This window comes from Pagrus pagrus, assembly GCF_965226575.1.
Source record: "Pagrus pagrus genome assembly, chromosome: 20".
Taxonomy (NCBI): Eukaryota; Metazoa; Chordata; class Actinopteri; order Spariformes; family Sparidae; genus Pagrus; species Pagrus pagrus.
In genome coordinates, this window is record NC_140207.1 from 5245067 (window position 1) to 5262140 (window position 17074).

Below are 17074 nucleotides of genomic sequence, written 5' to 3' on the forward strand. Positions count from 1 at the left end.
TTTACATTAACCTGTAACATTTTCACTGCGAAAATACGGTTATGTGATGTAAAATTACATTACGATGCTGTTATAACCATTTGTAGTTATTGTATACAAACTTACAGTAAAGCATCTTAGCCTCGCTGCCTTTTGGCTGTTCAGCCTGTTAGCGTGTTAGCATGTGTACCTTGTTGGACCACTTGTAGACCTTTAAGCCTGTTGTTAGCCAGTTGTTAGCGTGTTAGCCAGTTGGCATGTGTTTCTTTATGGACCACTTGTAGGCCTGTTTGCCTGTGGTTAGCATGTGTATCTTGTTGGACCACTTGTAGGCCTGTAAGCCTGTTGTTAGCCAGTTGTTAGCGTGTTAGCCTGTTGGCATGTGTTCCTTAATGGACCACTTGTAGGCCTGTTAGCCTGGTGTTACCGTGTTTGCCTGAGGTTAGCATGTGTACCTTGTTGGACCACTTGTAGGCCTGTAAGCCTGTTGTTAGCCAGTTGTTAGCGTGTTAGCCTGTTGGCATGTGTTCCTTTATGGACCACCTGTAGGGCCTGTTAGCCCGTTATTAGCCTGTTGGCCTGTTGTTAGTAGATTATCCTGTTACCATGTGCACCTCGTTGGACCACTTGTAGGCCTGTTAGCCTGTTGTTAGCATGTTAGCATGTTGTTAGCCTTTTGGTATGTTGGCATATCTATCTATTTTGTTTAACTACAATAAGTTGTTACTCAATTACTGTATGGTGCTGTAATGTACCATTTTTTTTTTACTTTTCTTATGGTCAGAATGGCGCTTAAATGAAATTAAAGTCACAGCAGCTTACTGGAATAGTCCAAATAATTACCCATCATGCATTGCAAAAGTTTATGGTCAGATTTTTACCGTGAAAACCTGGTGTTCGTTAACAGCGAACACAACTATCACACCGACTATAATCCCAATCATACATTGTAAGCCTATAGGTACCACTTTTTCAGTTTTTTCAAAGCAGGCTCTGCAAATCTCCCTAAATACACAAACAGCTGCACAATTTATTCATGCGCATGAACTCATTATACAAACCTCATATAGCCACATTATTTCTGTGCTGCTCAAGTGAAAAGGAATAATTTAAACTACAGCACACTACTTGTGTTAAAAAGGTGCTCCTTCCTTCTTTTTGATCCCTCGCTTCCTCTCTGCAGTCGCACATGAATAAATATGTGCATGTTTTCCAGGCGTCTCTAGTTTCTGCAAGCTTTAGCTCTTTTAAACAATGTGCAGGGCAGAGGCAGGCAGGCGGGGAGAGGCGGCTGCATGTCATTAATTTATTTATTTCCCCTTCCCTCCTCCGTTCTCTGAAGATTATGGACACATGATGACAGCAGCACAACATAATGCAGAAAATAGAAAAAAGTAGCTTAGCGCTGCTCACGGGCTTGACAGGAACACTGTGTGACACACTCTGCAAAACAATACAAACAATACAATGAACATGTTCTGCACTACTTACTGACACAATGAGGAGCAATCTGCACCAAGTGAGAAATTCAGTGGGGACAGAAGTCAATTACACAATGTGGTGTGCCTTATTTCACTTCCATAAGAGTAAATGCATCTGAACTGTGTTTAAAAAGGATGAAGTCTCGATGTTACGAGTGTCGGTTCGAGTGGATGGATTGTTGAATCAATGTTTCAGTAATTGTTTTGAGTTTTTGAAGTGTTACATGCTGTTATGTTGACAGTAGTGCAAGGATCAGTTACTTAGAGGCAATACAACTGAAAAATACAATGCAAAGCTGTAAAACTTAAAGGGGTACTCTTCCCCGGTCGGAGATGTCCTGAGGTCGCAGCTTACTTGCCCGTAACTCCACCCCCCATCCCCTCCACCTGTCATTATGACAGTCAGGTCATAAACATGTAATGTGATGTGATATGACAGATATTGTAGAAATGTCGATGTGGTGCGTAGCCAGTGACACGTGCAAATGTGAAGTGATCGATGCTTTGCAGTGACGTCGACTGCCGAGTTTTTATCCTGGCTGCTGGGCTGTCCTGTCTGAATTAATAGATAATTCTTCTTCTTCTTCTTAATTTATTTAATGTGGGATTTTATGCCTTTTCATGTGTGTTTCAACAGTGTTCTGGGGACCTTATTTTCCTGAGTACAGCTTGTTTATTCAGTCATGGAAACAAGTTTGTATTATTACCTCATTGATATTGTAAATATTATAATTTCTTCTCCAAAACTACATAATGCCCCTTTAATCTCTAATAAACTTCAGCAGACTTTTAGACTTTGTCAGGATAGAAATCCTCAAACGAAAACACCTTAAACATTGAGTACTCGAGTGCGTTAGGATTTTGCTCAGCACTGGATGTGGAGGCCGGCTCTCCTCACAGCCGGCTCCTCTCTCATTCCTGTTGTCTGTCATGTTTTATCAGTTTACCTCGGACGGTGGAAATTACTGGAAACACTCAAGTGGAACATTTTGTCCTCGCATTCCTCCACAGAGAGCACAGCTTTCGAAATCTGGCAGCCATTTTAAGTGCCAATAAAGCTTATCGGACAGTATTTTAAAGCATTTATGTGCTCGGATGTCATGTTACAGCGTTACTGATGTGTGACTGGGGGTTCTTCCCTCCGCTGTTTACTTCCTTCCACAATCATTGTGACAGTAAGAGGAGTAACAATAGCTTCAAACAGCCTCTGTTTTCCTGACACTCTTGTCACATAAGTGAGTGAGAGGGTGCGTTCACACACCTGCCGACCTGCAGCCTGCTGGAGTAGGTGGAGCTTTCCAAGCAACACCTGCCTGAATGTGTACCTGAGTGCTGCAGCAGACATGTAACTTCCCTTCTTATCTCCAGGCTTCATTCAGTTTCCAGCAGATGTAGGAAGTTTTTGGTTTCTCTGCGTCGACGGCTCGTTGCGTCTGAGCGATGGGCTGCGGGAACAGTAAGGCGCCGCCGGGGGCGTCCACGAAGGGCTACGTGAGCGTGGTGCGGTCGCTCGTGGCCTTCAGCAAAACAGCACGTGGTGTTGACGAGGACGAGCCGAGGAAGGAGAAGCAGAGAGGCCTGTGGTTTTCCACCGGCGTTAAGACTCCTCAGCCGGCATCAGGCGTCCACCAGCAGACAGTCAGAGCCGGAGGACATCGGGTTGCCAGGTACAAGGACAAGTTCGACCCACGTGTGACAGCAAGGTAAATATTATCAGCATCACAAAAACACTAACGTAGTTTTTAACATGTTTAAAGGTGCTGTCTTTTGATTCGTCAAAAAATTGGCAGCCAACCTGTCCAACAATCCCAAAGTGTCATTATTTGACTGATTTGAATCAACTTTCCGTGTAAAAAAAACAAAGTTGAGAACATTTCAAATAAAACTACATCCTAATATACTTTATTTTTGCTGTTAACTTAATTCTTAATTAAGTCCCTAATTATATTTCGTGCCAACATCAGTTATGAGAACAGGTAACCTTTTCCTGCTCAAAACAAGCTATTAAAACTGAAGAGTTTTGAAAAAAAAAAACAATAAAAAAACATGTTGATCTCATCGTACTTAACGAGCGAACTGCTTTTATCTTTTCCAATTGCGGGTAATTTGCCGAGTGATAAAAGAAAGAAGTGCTCGACTGTAAACAAGCGATACGATCTCGACCCCGTGATCCGACGTTTTTTTTTTTTGCATTAATTCAAAAATAGATCGTTTTGCAGCACAACACAAGGTGAAATTGCTTATTAGGAGCGTTGACGGAGCTCGTGGGAGCCTGTTAGTGTCACCGGCTCTCTCGTTTCACTCAGCCTACCGCCGGCGACCTTCGTGGACTGTATTAGCAGTAACAGCGGAGTTTAATCTCAGAGGCCAAGGCCTGGTTAACACCTGAAGGCTGCGTCGATGCATCAGTCAGATGAAAGCATAGAACAATTAAAGGACGGACACTGATGTGAGGAAAGCGCACATCTCCAACTACATCTGATTAGTCACAGCGTTTCTATATCTACATGTGTAATTCAAGAAGTTTGGGATGCTGTGAGAAACATATCAAACATAATGTAACATGTAGACTCCACTGGAAACAGTTAAATGTATAAATGAATGTATTATCATGCACCTCAATACAAATTGCATCCTGCTGTGCACAGTTTGTCATTCACACTGTACATCATGTATGTAATGCACATAATTCATCCACACTATATTTCCCAGTGTTTAATCTTAATTTCTTTGCACTGCCTCTGAACAGCCAATCAGAATCCATCTGAATTTTACAGGATCATCACTTATTTTACATTTGGGGACTTTTTCCCACAAAATAATGTTGCAGGACCGATTATAATATTGGTTTTCCAACTGTAGCCGACCTCTTTTATGTCCTCTTATATGAGACATGTGGTATTTTAGATGATCTACTCCAGTAACTCAGCGCTGGATATTATACAACCTAATAAACGCTTATAAAAACGTATATTTGGCTGGAAATTACAAGTAAAAAATGTCAGTCTTTGGTGCTGATGGGGCCAAACGTATGGATAAAATTGATCTTTGTAACAGAGTGCTGGATTCTCCTAACTCCTCTCATCTTTCAAGACTTCAGTAAAGCCGTGTCTTTCTGTGGGATTTCTTTTTTTTTGTTTTTCTGTGCAACACACAGCAGTAACAGGACATCAACATCCAGTTTCCTGAGCTTTATTCTTTATTTTATTATTCTTTACCCTGATTTGTTCAGCTCTTGTTGTCCTCATTTCTAGCTGTGTATCTTTGTATGTGCACGTACACTGAGAGCAGTGTAAACCAGCTTCATCGGCCAAGCATGCGTACGCACACCCGGCCATTGAAGCCATTTCTGATTCTGATATTCACATTTTTCCAATACGTCCAATACTTTGTGAAATACATGATTATATAAAGGATATTACATCGGCTCAGGAACGCTGTTGTCGCCAAACACAAAGTGTTTCCAGATGATTGCGTTCTGTTTTTACTTACGTTTTACAGTCCCACCATTGTTTGCGATCAGTCAGTCAGAATTTCCCTGGTCGGCTTTGCCGCAGTATTCGCTGTCCTACATGCAGATATGTTCCCGTACATCACCTCTGCAGCTGCTGTGGGAGACGTTGAGTGCTTTGCAACAGTGTATCATGAGATAGTAACGCCGTAATGACTCATCATTTCCCTTCCGCCCTGTCAGATATGACATCAAGGCTCTGATCGGTCGAGGAAGCTTCAGCCGCGTCGTGCGCGTGGAGCACAGGGCCACTCGCCAGCCCTTCGCCATAAAAATGATGGAGGTGGAGGCCCCAGAGGGCCGTGAGGTGTGCGCCTCGGAGCTGGCGGTGCTGCAGCGGGTGAGCCACTCCAATGTGATTCAGCTGGTCGAGGTGTTTCAGTTCCCGCAGAGGGTTTACATGGTGCTGGAGCTGGCCACGGGAGGGGAGCTGTTGGATCGTGTCGTCAGCAGGGGCCACTACACAGAGAGGGACGCTACACAGGCCCTGCAGATGGTGCTGGCCGGGGTGGGATACCTGCACGACCTCGGCATCACCCACAGAGACCTGAAGCCTGAGAATCTTCTGTACTACCACCCCGGGGCCGACTCCAGGCTGCTCGTTACCGACTTTGGATTGGCCACTTCTGGCAGCACAGGAGCAGGGTCTGAGGATTCTGGCACTGACCGGACTTGGTCCCTCAGAACCACATGTGGAACTCCAGAGTACCTGGCCCCTGAGGTGCTGCTGAGGAAACCCTATTCCTGCGCAGTGGACATGTGGGCCATGGGGGTGATTGCCTACATTGTGCTGAGTGGATCCATGCCGTTCGAGGACGACAGTCGCACGCGGCTCTACAGATCCATTGTGAGAGGAAAATACAGTTTCCATGGGAATGTAAGTTTAACAGGCTTTTCATTTTAGATTTGAGTTTAGCTATGTATAATGAATATGTTTATACCTCGACATGCTTCTCGAGTGACCACTTGTGATCGCATCTCGCTTCCCCACTCTATATGCAAATAGACAAAGGGTTTTTCTTTTACACAGAGAAGGAAAACTTCATGTATAACATATGCCGAATTTACAAGGAGACACAGATATTTAAGAATTTGTTATAGACGGAGTTTCACAGGTTTATTGTGTTTCTCTCAACTCAAAAACACACAGAATTTAGTGATTTTTAAAGGGAGTTTGGCGACTATCTCCACGGGCAACACAGAAGTAGCCTTTATTGGTAATTCTTTACTGTATTTGTGAAACTTGACATGTTTACCATCAATAAAATGTTGCCTTCTTTCATAAACATATTAAAGATGTTGAAATCGGTTGAGATAGTGTGTTAAAACAGCTGCTGAAGCAGACAGGCAGGCACAGCTGTGCCAAGACAAACTGGCACTTTTACAAGGAAAGAAGCAACTGAATGAATCACATTTAATGCCAAATTTACACAAAGGGCCAAATAATTAGAAATTTGTCCTAGACGGAGTTTCACAAAGTTTATTTTGTTACTTTCAACTCAAAAACTCACAGAATTGAGTGATTTTTGAAGGGAGTTTGGTGACCATCCACTGGCAACAAGTAAATATCCTAATTTGACTTGATTACTGTCAATAAGATGTTGCCTTTTGTCATGTATTTACTATAAATGGTGAAATCAGTTTAGACAGGGTGTTAAAACAGCTGCTAAAGCGACATGCTGGTACTGCGATGCGGCCACAACTTGAAACATTTTACAAGGAAAGAAGCAACTTAATGTGTTGTATTTAACACATTCACTCAGGAACACTGAGTGACATCACTGGAGGCGATATATCTGACTACATGCAGCTTCCTCTGGAGCCACAAAAGGCTTTATATCACTTTTTTTCACATGTGCAGTAGTATTTCCCCAAAACCTGCAAACACACTTTAATGTATAAAATTGGTGGAGTTACCCTTTAATGCCAGACGTAAACAGCCTAAATAAGTACTCCCTCATAACAAATTGAAGTTCAGGAAAGCGAAATAATCTTATTACTAGCTCAGTATCCCTTAGAAATGTATTTATATCCTTATAGTGTGTTTTATTTTGAAAAGACGAAATGCTTACAGTCGCCTTTTGCGTAACAGACTCGACCCGGCCTCTGCAGTCTCTGTGCAGCGTTGACAGTGTCCTGACACTCGTCCACACAGTCCCTCTGTGCTGTCATGCAGTCAGAAAACAGAAACTTTTCTTTTTTTCTTTTTTCCCCCAGAAGCTCAGGAACACAGTCTAACCAGAGAAGTTGAACTTCTTGGGCCAGTTGTAATTTTTTGGCCTGCTGAGGTTTAATCCAATGAATAAAATTATGTCTGCTTCCAGCTAAAAAAAACAAAACCGCCATCTGCTGTTTGTATTTTGACATTCGGCCTTTTCCCCCCCACAACACAATCTGTTTTGTTGTGTACGCTGTGCACGCTTTGTGTAATTACCCAACCCTAGCAACACATCCATCCACATACGGCTGCGACATCCACCCGCTGCACGAGAGCGAGTCACGCTTTAATCATTATGCTATTAGCGCTGCCAGATATAGCTGCGTTATTCCATCTTAAGGAGGACACGTTCGACAGTGCCGGTGTCTCGTTTTCATCCCTTCCTCGAGCACGGGAATGTATATGTGAAAGTTTGTTGTGATGTCTCGAGCTCTTTGAGAATGCTTCGGGATGGGGGGGAAAGGCGGCCCTGCATGTTGTTTTTTTTTTTCCCCTCCCTCCCGTTTCCTCTGTCACACAACTGAAGTGGGTATTTTTAACCGCCTATTCTGTCAAGCTCAGTGGTGAGTTCGGGCTTGTTCTTTCACGCTGATTACACCCAAGGCTGGATTATTCACTGGGCTCTAAGCCTCGCCCGATTCTCAGGGATGCAGTCTGACATTTTAGTCTGGCATACAAGAAGCTCCCTTACATAGGCCCTGGACTATTATCCCTGTGTTTACCGCTGCACTGACCACCGGCTGAACAATGGTGCGAAATCCTTCGAGAGTTTATGCGAGGGCTTATTTCACGTTTTTCTTCTTTACGGTGGCTTTCCGCTCAGCTCGGATGTAGGCTACGCTGGCGGAGGAAAATCCTAGAAAAAAACCTTTTTATAAGACCTCACGTTGAGCATCTTAGAGGCGGCTGAGGTACAGTAAAGACATCAGTCTGTGAAGTCATATGAAGACATCATACATGGCTGAGTAGCGGTCCAGAGGCTTGATGGATCAGCCATCAATCACTTTTCCATCTCAATGACAAGACACTCATTCTCCGTAATATGCAAGTATACACCCTCCCTGGTAGACTGACGGCACATTAGCACACACACACACAGGCACATATGCACACACACACACACAGACTGTGATAATAATGTTGTAATGTGTGATGAAGGTTCACAAGTAGCCGCAAAGTGCGGACCTCTGCCATCACGAGGGTCCTTCATGTCAGGCAGAAGGGTGCTTCTCTCCGGAGCGAGAACGGTCTCGACAGCCTGAGCAATTCCCTCCACACACTTAACTGGACCTGGAGAGTTTCGTTTGAAATGAGCTGTCCGGCAAGTGGAGTGACACACAGACCTGCAGGACGTACATGATGCCTTTCATAACAGCGGGGAGTAATGATGAGATGCTGCCTGAGAGATGTCTGACTCAACAGGGTACTTGTCAGCGTGCTTCGATGTCAATACAACAGGCAGACATTTTGTCTTGACATCGTAGGAAAAGCACAAGTGTTACTCATACCGTTTACAGTGGCTCTGCTCTTTATATCATACATGTAGCTGAAGCAGCTTAATGGAATTCAACCAGCGTTTGTGAACACACTCTGTTTCAACTAATCACCAGACTCCCTTAACAAATCACGCAATTTTGAACGTTGTTGAGTCCAGAGAAAGGAAAAATAAACTATGCGAAATGGCTATGGCAAATTTGAAATCATTGGTGCTTTCTTTTAAATTCAGCATTAAATGCAATAAATTAGGTTGTTTCTTTCCTTGTAAAAAGGAATCGGCATGTCTGGTTCTGTGTCTGTAGTGGGTCTCACCTGCCAGCGTTTAGCAGCTGTTTGAACACACTGTTTCAACTGATTTTCACCAGATTTACAAAAGAAGAAAACATTTGGTCGATGGTAAACATGTCAGGTTTTAAAAAATGCAGTAAACAGTAACCAATAAAGGCAACTTTTTTGCCGCCTGCAGAGACAGCCCCAGACTCCCTTTAAAAATCATCCAATTTTTAAGAGTTGTGTCGTCAGGAGAAACTTATAAACTCTGTGAAAGACTATCTACCACACATTCTTAACTTTCTGGACCTTCTTGTTAATTCGGCATATGTTATACGTGAAGATATTTATTTCTCTGTGGAAAAAATGTATGTCCCAGTGATGTACGCGTTTATTTGCCTATACATTTGATAACTTTAGTTACTAGTTACTCACTGCGGCAAAAAAAAATGCTGATCCGATGATCTACCAGGCCAATAATCAGCCGGTCCCTGGTATACAGGCCATACAACTGCAAATATCTATAATTTACCTTTACATTTAATATCAGATATGACCCGTATGGGTGACTTTTACCATTACCAAATTAAAATTTTAACAAGATATCTTTCACTTTTGGGCTCTTTCTACAACACTGGAAACGTCCAGCCCAGAATAAAAAATCTATGATAACATGAGTAACAAGAGAGCCTTTAAAAATGATTGTAAAGCCACTTGAACGGGTCAGGATCATGAGCTGCTGGCAGGGCCTATCCTTTTATGCAGAAAGTGAGAGGCAGAGTGCAGCCTGGACAGGTTGTCATTACAGGGCGGACAAGTCACACTCACAATGTTAATGTCACCTAAGTCCTGCTGCACAGTTTTCTGAATGACATAGTAAAACCTGAAACCTTGAACACAAACTGCTTTGAAAGGAGTTTTATTCAGCGCAGTTATCTGATCACTCATTACTCTTCTTCCTGGACCAAACCGCTGTCCTGTGTCTTTATGACTTGTGAGGAAAAAAATGGAAGAGAACGTGCGAACTCTTTGCAGAAAGACCTCGATTAAAACAAGGCCTTTGTGCCCCGAGATAATAACGCTAACCACTGCACCACCAACAAATATTTTAAAATATGTGGCTTTAATTGGCCCGAATTAGCAGACAGTTCACGGTTCACTCATTCAAGATGGCAGAAAAGCAGCAAGTTAGTGCAATTTGGCACAACAAGGACCAATAAATGATGATAGGTCTGGTAAATTGAATAAGTGCGGACACCATTTGGTGAATGAAGATGCAAAAAAAACCCCCCAAATGTTGTAATTTGCTGCAGAAGCTGCATGAATATCAACTCCTCTATTTATTTTGGTTACCTGTGATCCTACTAAGAGTGAATTAGCGTCACTCTAACCAGGTAGCACCGTTATATCATACGTCAGTTTGTTACTCATTAAAGCGAGACTGCAGAACATTGTCCGTAAAAGAAGATCCATAAATAAGTATTCAACGAGGGCGATGGTAAAGGATTAACTTTAGGTGCTTTCATTTTTCTCGATGGACACATAAGGATTTCGAAACTTTCTCCTCCTCTCTGCTATGCAAATCAATACTCGAGGGCTGCAATTACAAACATCCTTCCAAAGTATTCTTCACCTTTTGTGTTTTTCTGAAGCAGAGCAGGGAGATGCAGGGAGAGTGGGCTGTGGGGGAGGTAGGTAGGGGTGGGGGTTGTTTCGGCAGCGAGACGGAGGTGAGACTCGCTTAGAAATGCAAACGGCCTCTGGCACCTGCCCATGAACCAGGTCCCTCGGTCTCCCCAGCACCGCCCGCCCCTTCCCCGCCGCACTGACAACGCACAAACACAGTATGCATACATTTCCCCCCACAGATGCAACAGCCTGTGACCTAAAGACCCGTAGTGCAGACTCCTGCTGATGCTTTTACTCAACAGCATGAGGGAAGGAGGGTTCGGGAGGAGGGGGGGTGTTTGGACGGCGGGGTGGAGGAGGAAGGAGTCGATGTAGGACGAGCAGGGCAAGGGGATGAGTCGGTGTAGCCTCGGGGGCTTTTCGCACCTTATCACTCAATCCTCGCTGCACGTAGGGGCGGAGCACTTCCCTCGCACGGAATCAGGACATCTGATCTGATGTGTGTGAGTGTATAAGTGGATTTCTGTGTGTGTGTGTGTGTGTGTGTGTGTGTGTGTGTGAGCTCGTAGCACGGCAGCCCCGGTAGCCTCCTCTGCATTCTGCTGCTGTCTTACTGAAGACTTTGCTGACCCTGCCCAAACATCTGCATCTCTCAGCAGCAGCAGCAGCAGCAGCAGGGCAGCATGGGTAACGGTTAGCTCAGTCTGCCCCCTAGTGAGCACCGCGGGAACAACCCCAGCCTCCACTTGGTTCACAGTGTATTGTACATGACAGCCCAATCTCTCCTGCATCCGGGTATTGATATTCTGATTAAGGCGCTCTAGCTGCGACTTTCCCTCTGAATTAGCGCCAGTCCGCTGGGACTCATTATGACGAGGCATATTTGGATTTGGCCTTCTTCCTCTCAGGGAGCGCTGCCAGGTGATTCAGCTTTTCCACTCAATTGCGAGGCGGGGACTCTCAGTTCATTACTCAAAAGTGCATTATCCCTCGTGATCACATTAGCCTAATCCAACCTTCCAGCGTTTTCTTTCATTTGTTGCAATTACGCCGCTGTCAGGTAAAGACGCAGGGCGCCGCAAAAACACAGCCGGGCCGAGCTTCTCATTCACTCTAACAAGATGTTGCTCAATAAGCCGAGCCCTGTAGGTTTCTCCGCCGCTCGCGCCCTCCCCCCTTTAAGTTCGGCCGGCTCTCCGCTCAACAGTGATGTATAACACCTGGATCTCGCCCCCTCCACCAAACACAATAAAGCCTTTGTGTATTTTGACGTGAAAAATGTGCTAAATAAGGGCGAGAGATAAAACCTCCTGCAGGAAGACAACACGGCACACAACACACCTCTTTAAAAAATGTCCTCCTGCATCATCAAGCGAAGGCCTCACCGCCTCTCGTACGTAGCCGGCATGCCCGAAACCCACGTGTCAGAAGCTAACTGCTAGCCACGGCTGCTATCGAATGTGTACTTGTGGCAAAGAGATAAGGAGCCTCACCGAATCAGCACCACCACCGGCGCTAGATGAAGGGGAAAGCCAGACTTGTTAGTCGCAGGAGCTCAATCAGACACTCTCTCTCCATCCCGGGGAAACCGAGTGTCACTCCGCCCCGCCTCTCAGGTGTGAAATGACAGCACAATGAGGAGAAAACTTTGAGTGAGAAGCATTTCTGTGGCTGGCTCGGCACTCGGCAGAGCACGCTCCTCTCCAGTCGGTGCACTGTACTGAGAATAAGCGAGTCCCTGCTTCTTTGAATTCCTCTCACCGGCAACAGCCTCGCGATTGTCAATTTCATGCTTGATTAATTGTCATTACTCGGTGAGAGACAAAAAAAAAGGGGGTGGGGGGGAGAGAAATGCATTTCAGGATTAAAATGGAGAGCGAGACCTCCCTAAAGAGCGAGATTTAGTCGGAGCGAAGAATGAGAGAATTTCAGCACACACACGTTTGACTGTATTTAGCTTTTTTTACTCTCCGCAGCCAGACATGGAAGCGAGTATTTGAGCTAATTGGCGGGCGACTGTGGAAATCTTTTCTGCGTGTCAGAGACAAGAGAGTGAGATGGAAGTGATTAAGGAAGCAGTCTCCGAATCACGCCGATCGTTACCTGACTGCATTCAAACAATCCCGGCTAAACGTGACGCGCAGGGGGAGAACGTGCTTGCTTCCCGACACTGATAACGGTTATTGTGTTACATCTCCAGTCGTCTGTTTAATCTGACGCCGCATCAATCTGATTCAGCGTCTGTAGCAGTAATATTTCCCTCAAAATAAGACGGAAGCACAAAGGTCATCAATTTCCTGAGGCGGGCAGGCCTCCGCAATGTTGTCTTCATGACAAAGAACCCAAAGCCGTGATGAATAATTTAATGATTCTGAATTATGATAATGACTCTGATGTCTTCTCTCCCACCGGAAAGATGGCGAGGCAGATTTCAAAGCACTCTTGAATGTCAGCGTGGGTCATGACAAGGGGAGTGATTTGCTATTTGAATTAACAAAGAGCAGAAGATCCCAGCGAGGCTCATCTGGGCTGCCTTTTATTGAGGAGCTAAGAATAAACATGCGCCCCAAATCCCACACATGCGACGGGGCCGTCCTACCTCCCAGGCTTTGGATTCTTCCACCCAAGACTGCTGCTTCCCTTTGCCCACTGACATTTAGCTTCCCTTTGAGTTTAGTTCTGCTTGTTAGGCCTGCAGAGCGCAGGGATCATAGCTTTATTGCTTTGTTAGGATGAAATCTCGCGCCCAGCTCTGAAGAGGCTTTGAATCTGTGCAGTCGCAGTGCTTTTTTCGAGGACTGCGAGTGTCTGACATCCTCTAGTTCGAGTGTTTTTAGATGAAAACTGATGCCAATCACTCTGCTCTGCTTCTTCTTATCCACAGCCTTGGCCCTCAGTGTCCAACCTGGCCAAGGACTTCATACAGCAGCTGCTGCAGTCGGAGCCAGCCACCCGCTTAACGGCCGACCGAGCCATCCATCACCCCTGGGTGGTCACCATGGCGGCCAGCTCCTCCATGAAGAACCTCCATCGATCTATTTCCCAGAACCTCATGAGGCAGAGGGCGTCACGCAGCTCCTCCCGGTGCCCGAGCAGAACCGCCGAGAGCTCCGGCGGCTCCAGCAGCGTCGGCCCGGGAAGGCTAATATCGCAGCTGGACTGAGTCGGCCTCAGAGAGCCATTGAGATCCAGGCGGAGGCCTCCAGGAGCATCATCGCCATCCAACTGAAGATTCACGAGGAGGCTAATGAGGGGATGGGACCAGCTGCCCCCGACTCACAGCTCAGCCAAAGTGTCTGGGACAGGTGTCGTGACATAAAAAGTTTCCTCCCTTCTCTGGACTTCAGTCATGCTCCCCTCCAGGCTGAGCTCCATCCTCCATTAGTTTCTCGTGGTCGGGTTACGCTGTTAGTGAATATCCCTCAGATTTGAGGTCCAGGCTTTAGTGAGACAGAGCTGTCCACCTCCACAAGGTTTCTCGCCCCTGGTTATTCACACAGCTCAGACTAATGGCTTCAAGGTCTCATCTAGATCATTATGAGTCACCACATTACCTTGCCTGTAAAGAGGTTCATTCCAGAAATGAGAAATTCATCATTCGGGGAATGGGCGAGCCAATCTTAGCGAGGGTGATGTGAAAAAGTGGGAGAAAACTAGCTTCTTCGGCTCTCGTCCTGTTTTTAAATAGAATTTGAACTCACCACCGCCAGATTTACATTTTTCAACATTTCCGAGGCAGGAATGAGCAAATGTGCTGTAGTCTTTTCCTTTTGTTGTCAGTCCTCCTACATAGCAGCACCCACAACCACTGAAAGCACAAGCCAGATATTGTGTGACAGGCCTCTATCAAGTTAAAATGAGGCTCCGGGTTTTAAAGAGCTCTCCTCTCTTCCCCCAAACATTATGTAAGCCGTAAACAACACCGTTTTCAAAAAATTTCAAATTACCCGTTTCTCCAGTGAGAAGTTTTTAAATTAAAATGGTAATGCAAGCATGCATCGAGAGGGGGGAAAGTTCTGAAAGTTCATTAAACTGCAAGTAGGATGCAAAACATAATTACCAATGAAGTTTAATCTTGTTTAGCAATACAACGCATTATATATGGTGGATTTGTTTCCCTGTTTGGTTCTAATCATTCGTGATTAATGCGTTTGGTCGCAGATGGTAAGTCATGTATTGCACTGTGGTGAGTTGAATCTACATGCGAGGATATACAACATCTGGAGGCAGGATGGATTTGAGCAGAAGGAGCAGTGGAAGAAATGAACCAAAAAATGTAAACACAACTTTTAAGAAGCGACTAATAAATGTAGTGTTTTAATCAAAGAGCATTGAACATTTCTCCGCCTTCTCTACTGATGTTCAGTGCAATCAAGTTTCTATGAGAGAAGGTGTAGGTTGTTTATTTTTGCAAAAAACGAAACACAACTCTGTCATTTTTCAAGCTTCTGCTAACCCCAAAGGTAGCTCATGTCCAAGAGGGAAATAAGACTTTCACTTTAATTTTCTTGTGCTGTTCTTGAATGTTTTTGAGCCACAAGCGCAAACAAATGATTCAATGAATTCAGCCAATTAACTAAATGTGTTGTGGGGCCACTACTGTCATAACGATTAATGGTAAAACAAATGGAAAATAGTATAACTCAAGGTCACCAGAGGACGACTACAAAAGCTTCAGACAAAGCTGTGGTCTGACTGACTTTTAAAAATGGTAGTTTAACAAAAATATCTTCACTCGAGGTCCACGTTAGGTTTTTCCAAAACTTTCAGACAAATTTTCAATAGTTTGATTAAAAATGTCGAAACTCAAGGTCCACTTTCTTGCTTTTTTACTAACTTCATACCACCTCTCAAGATCTTACCACTTGACATTTCTTTAGGGTTCAGTTTTCTATTCTATGTTCTCTGCTGTGACAATGCTGTGCTTCTGCTCTGGTTAGATTTAGGCACAAAAAATTCTTGGTCAGGGTGATGAAAAGATCATGTTTTGCCTTAAAGTACCTGTTTTGGTCGCCACAAACACAAATCGTCCCAAAGTCTCTCTCACGCTTACAAATGTTGAAACGCAGTCTTGAACTGTGGTCACTGGCTTGGCAGCATACTCTCCGTTACCCCAACCACGGCGTTTTCCACGTATGTTATATGCCAATGAACATCTCTGCAAACCACGGACATGCTGAAACTTTTAATCTTCTTTATGTTGCAACATTTCTTTTGCCACAATTTTGAATTTTATGTTCTGACACGCTGTGCTGACCACCTGGTTAGGGTTCGGGAAAAGGACCGTGTTTAGGCTTACCTGGTTCTGTCCGTCTTTGAACATATCTGTGGGTCAGAGACATGTAAAATGCCAACATTTTATTCTGGTTGAAGTTTCAGCCAAGTTTTCTGGTTCGATAAAACACATCTTGACTCAAGGTCCACTTACTTGCTTTTGCTGCAAGACTGCAAAATGTGTTGGAAACCTCTGGATTAGGTCGTGGCTCTCATGCTTGACATTGGAAACGGTGAAACTTGATAGATTTTCTGGAGCTTTCAGAAGCTTTTCACTCAGTCTGCTCATCTCCCGGTGAAGACCATGATACAGTATGTGGCTGAAAGCAACAGAAAAAGCCAGCAAGTGGACCTTGAGTTGGGTCTCCAGTTTGTTACCACTACGAACAACACTTTTATCTCAAAGACACAACAAGAATCTATGCGGTGTCTCTCTAAACTGTGAATATGGATGATGTCATTTGGAAGAGGCTCATGCATTATTTCTCCAGCAGGGTGCATTGGAGAGTTGTTAATGCCTTTCAATGGCTGCCCATACTCAGTGACCTGAGATCAATGTCCCTCTGGGAAGGAGACGAGAGCGGCTGGTGCATTTTGGAAGTAACGTGTCAGCGAGCAGAAATACGGAGAGATCAACAGCCTGAGAGTGGGATGTTAGTGTGGGGAGAGGAAAATCTCTTTGGATTGGTCTGCTGTCTCCGTATTCTTGCTTTTAAAAATGAGTCACGGTGACTTTCTCTCACATACAATGACATGGCCTGATGTGGCCGTGAGAAAACCTCGTATTTTTTTTCGCTGAATTGTTTGAACTGTGTAGTGCAATTGAGTCCGTATCTGGCCTTATCGAATGGTGTTTGGCTGCACGGCGGAGGAAGACGCGATCTGTTCTGCATTTTTATGTGAAACTCTTTCTGCAAACAAAACTCCGCTCGCCAGCCCGATAAAGAAATGTGAATTGAATTAAACCAAGCAGGAGTCGGCAATAATGGAAAGTGGTCTTTTTGTTCTTCCCATAACTATTATCATTCCAGTCTCATTGCCATTATCTTCCAAAAGGGAATAACAAGCCAACTGTCGCTCCGACTGCATTGTCCGTCCCGTTTTCTGCACACTGACTAATTCCATTGTCTCCTGCAGTTACAGTTTGTTTGGAGTGGGCAGTGAAAGCTGCTTGATCTTGAAGAAATACATTGCATATTTACTTCCAGTGCTGCA

General features: G+C 44.6%; 1 protein-coding gene across 1 annotated transcript; it reads left to right on the forward strand.

Moving 5' to 3' along the window:
* Positions 1 to 2900: 2900 nt before the first annotated feature.
* LOC311249801 (serine/threonine-protein kinase H1-like) lies at positions 2901 to 13748 on the forward strand (the record flags this gene model as incomplete). Its single annotated transcript, XM_084341117.1, has 3 exons — positions 2901 to 3163; positions 5155 to 5848; positions 13470 to 13748. The coding sequence occupies 3 exons, from the start codon at positions 2901 to 2903 to the stop codon at positions 13746 to 13748; spliced, it is 1236 nt and encodes a 411-aa protein (XP_084197243.1).
* Between the last annotated feature and the right edge of the window lie 3326 nt (positions 13749 to 17074).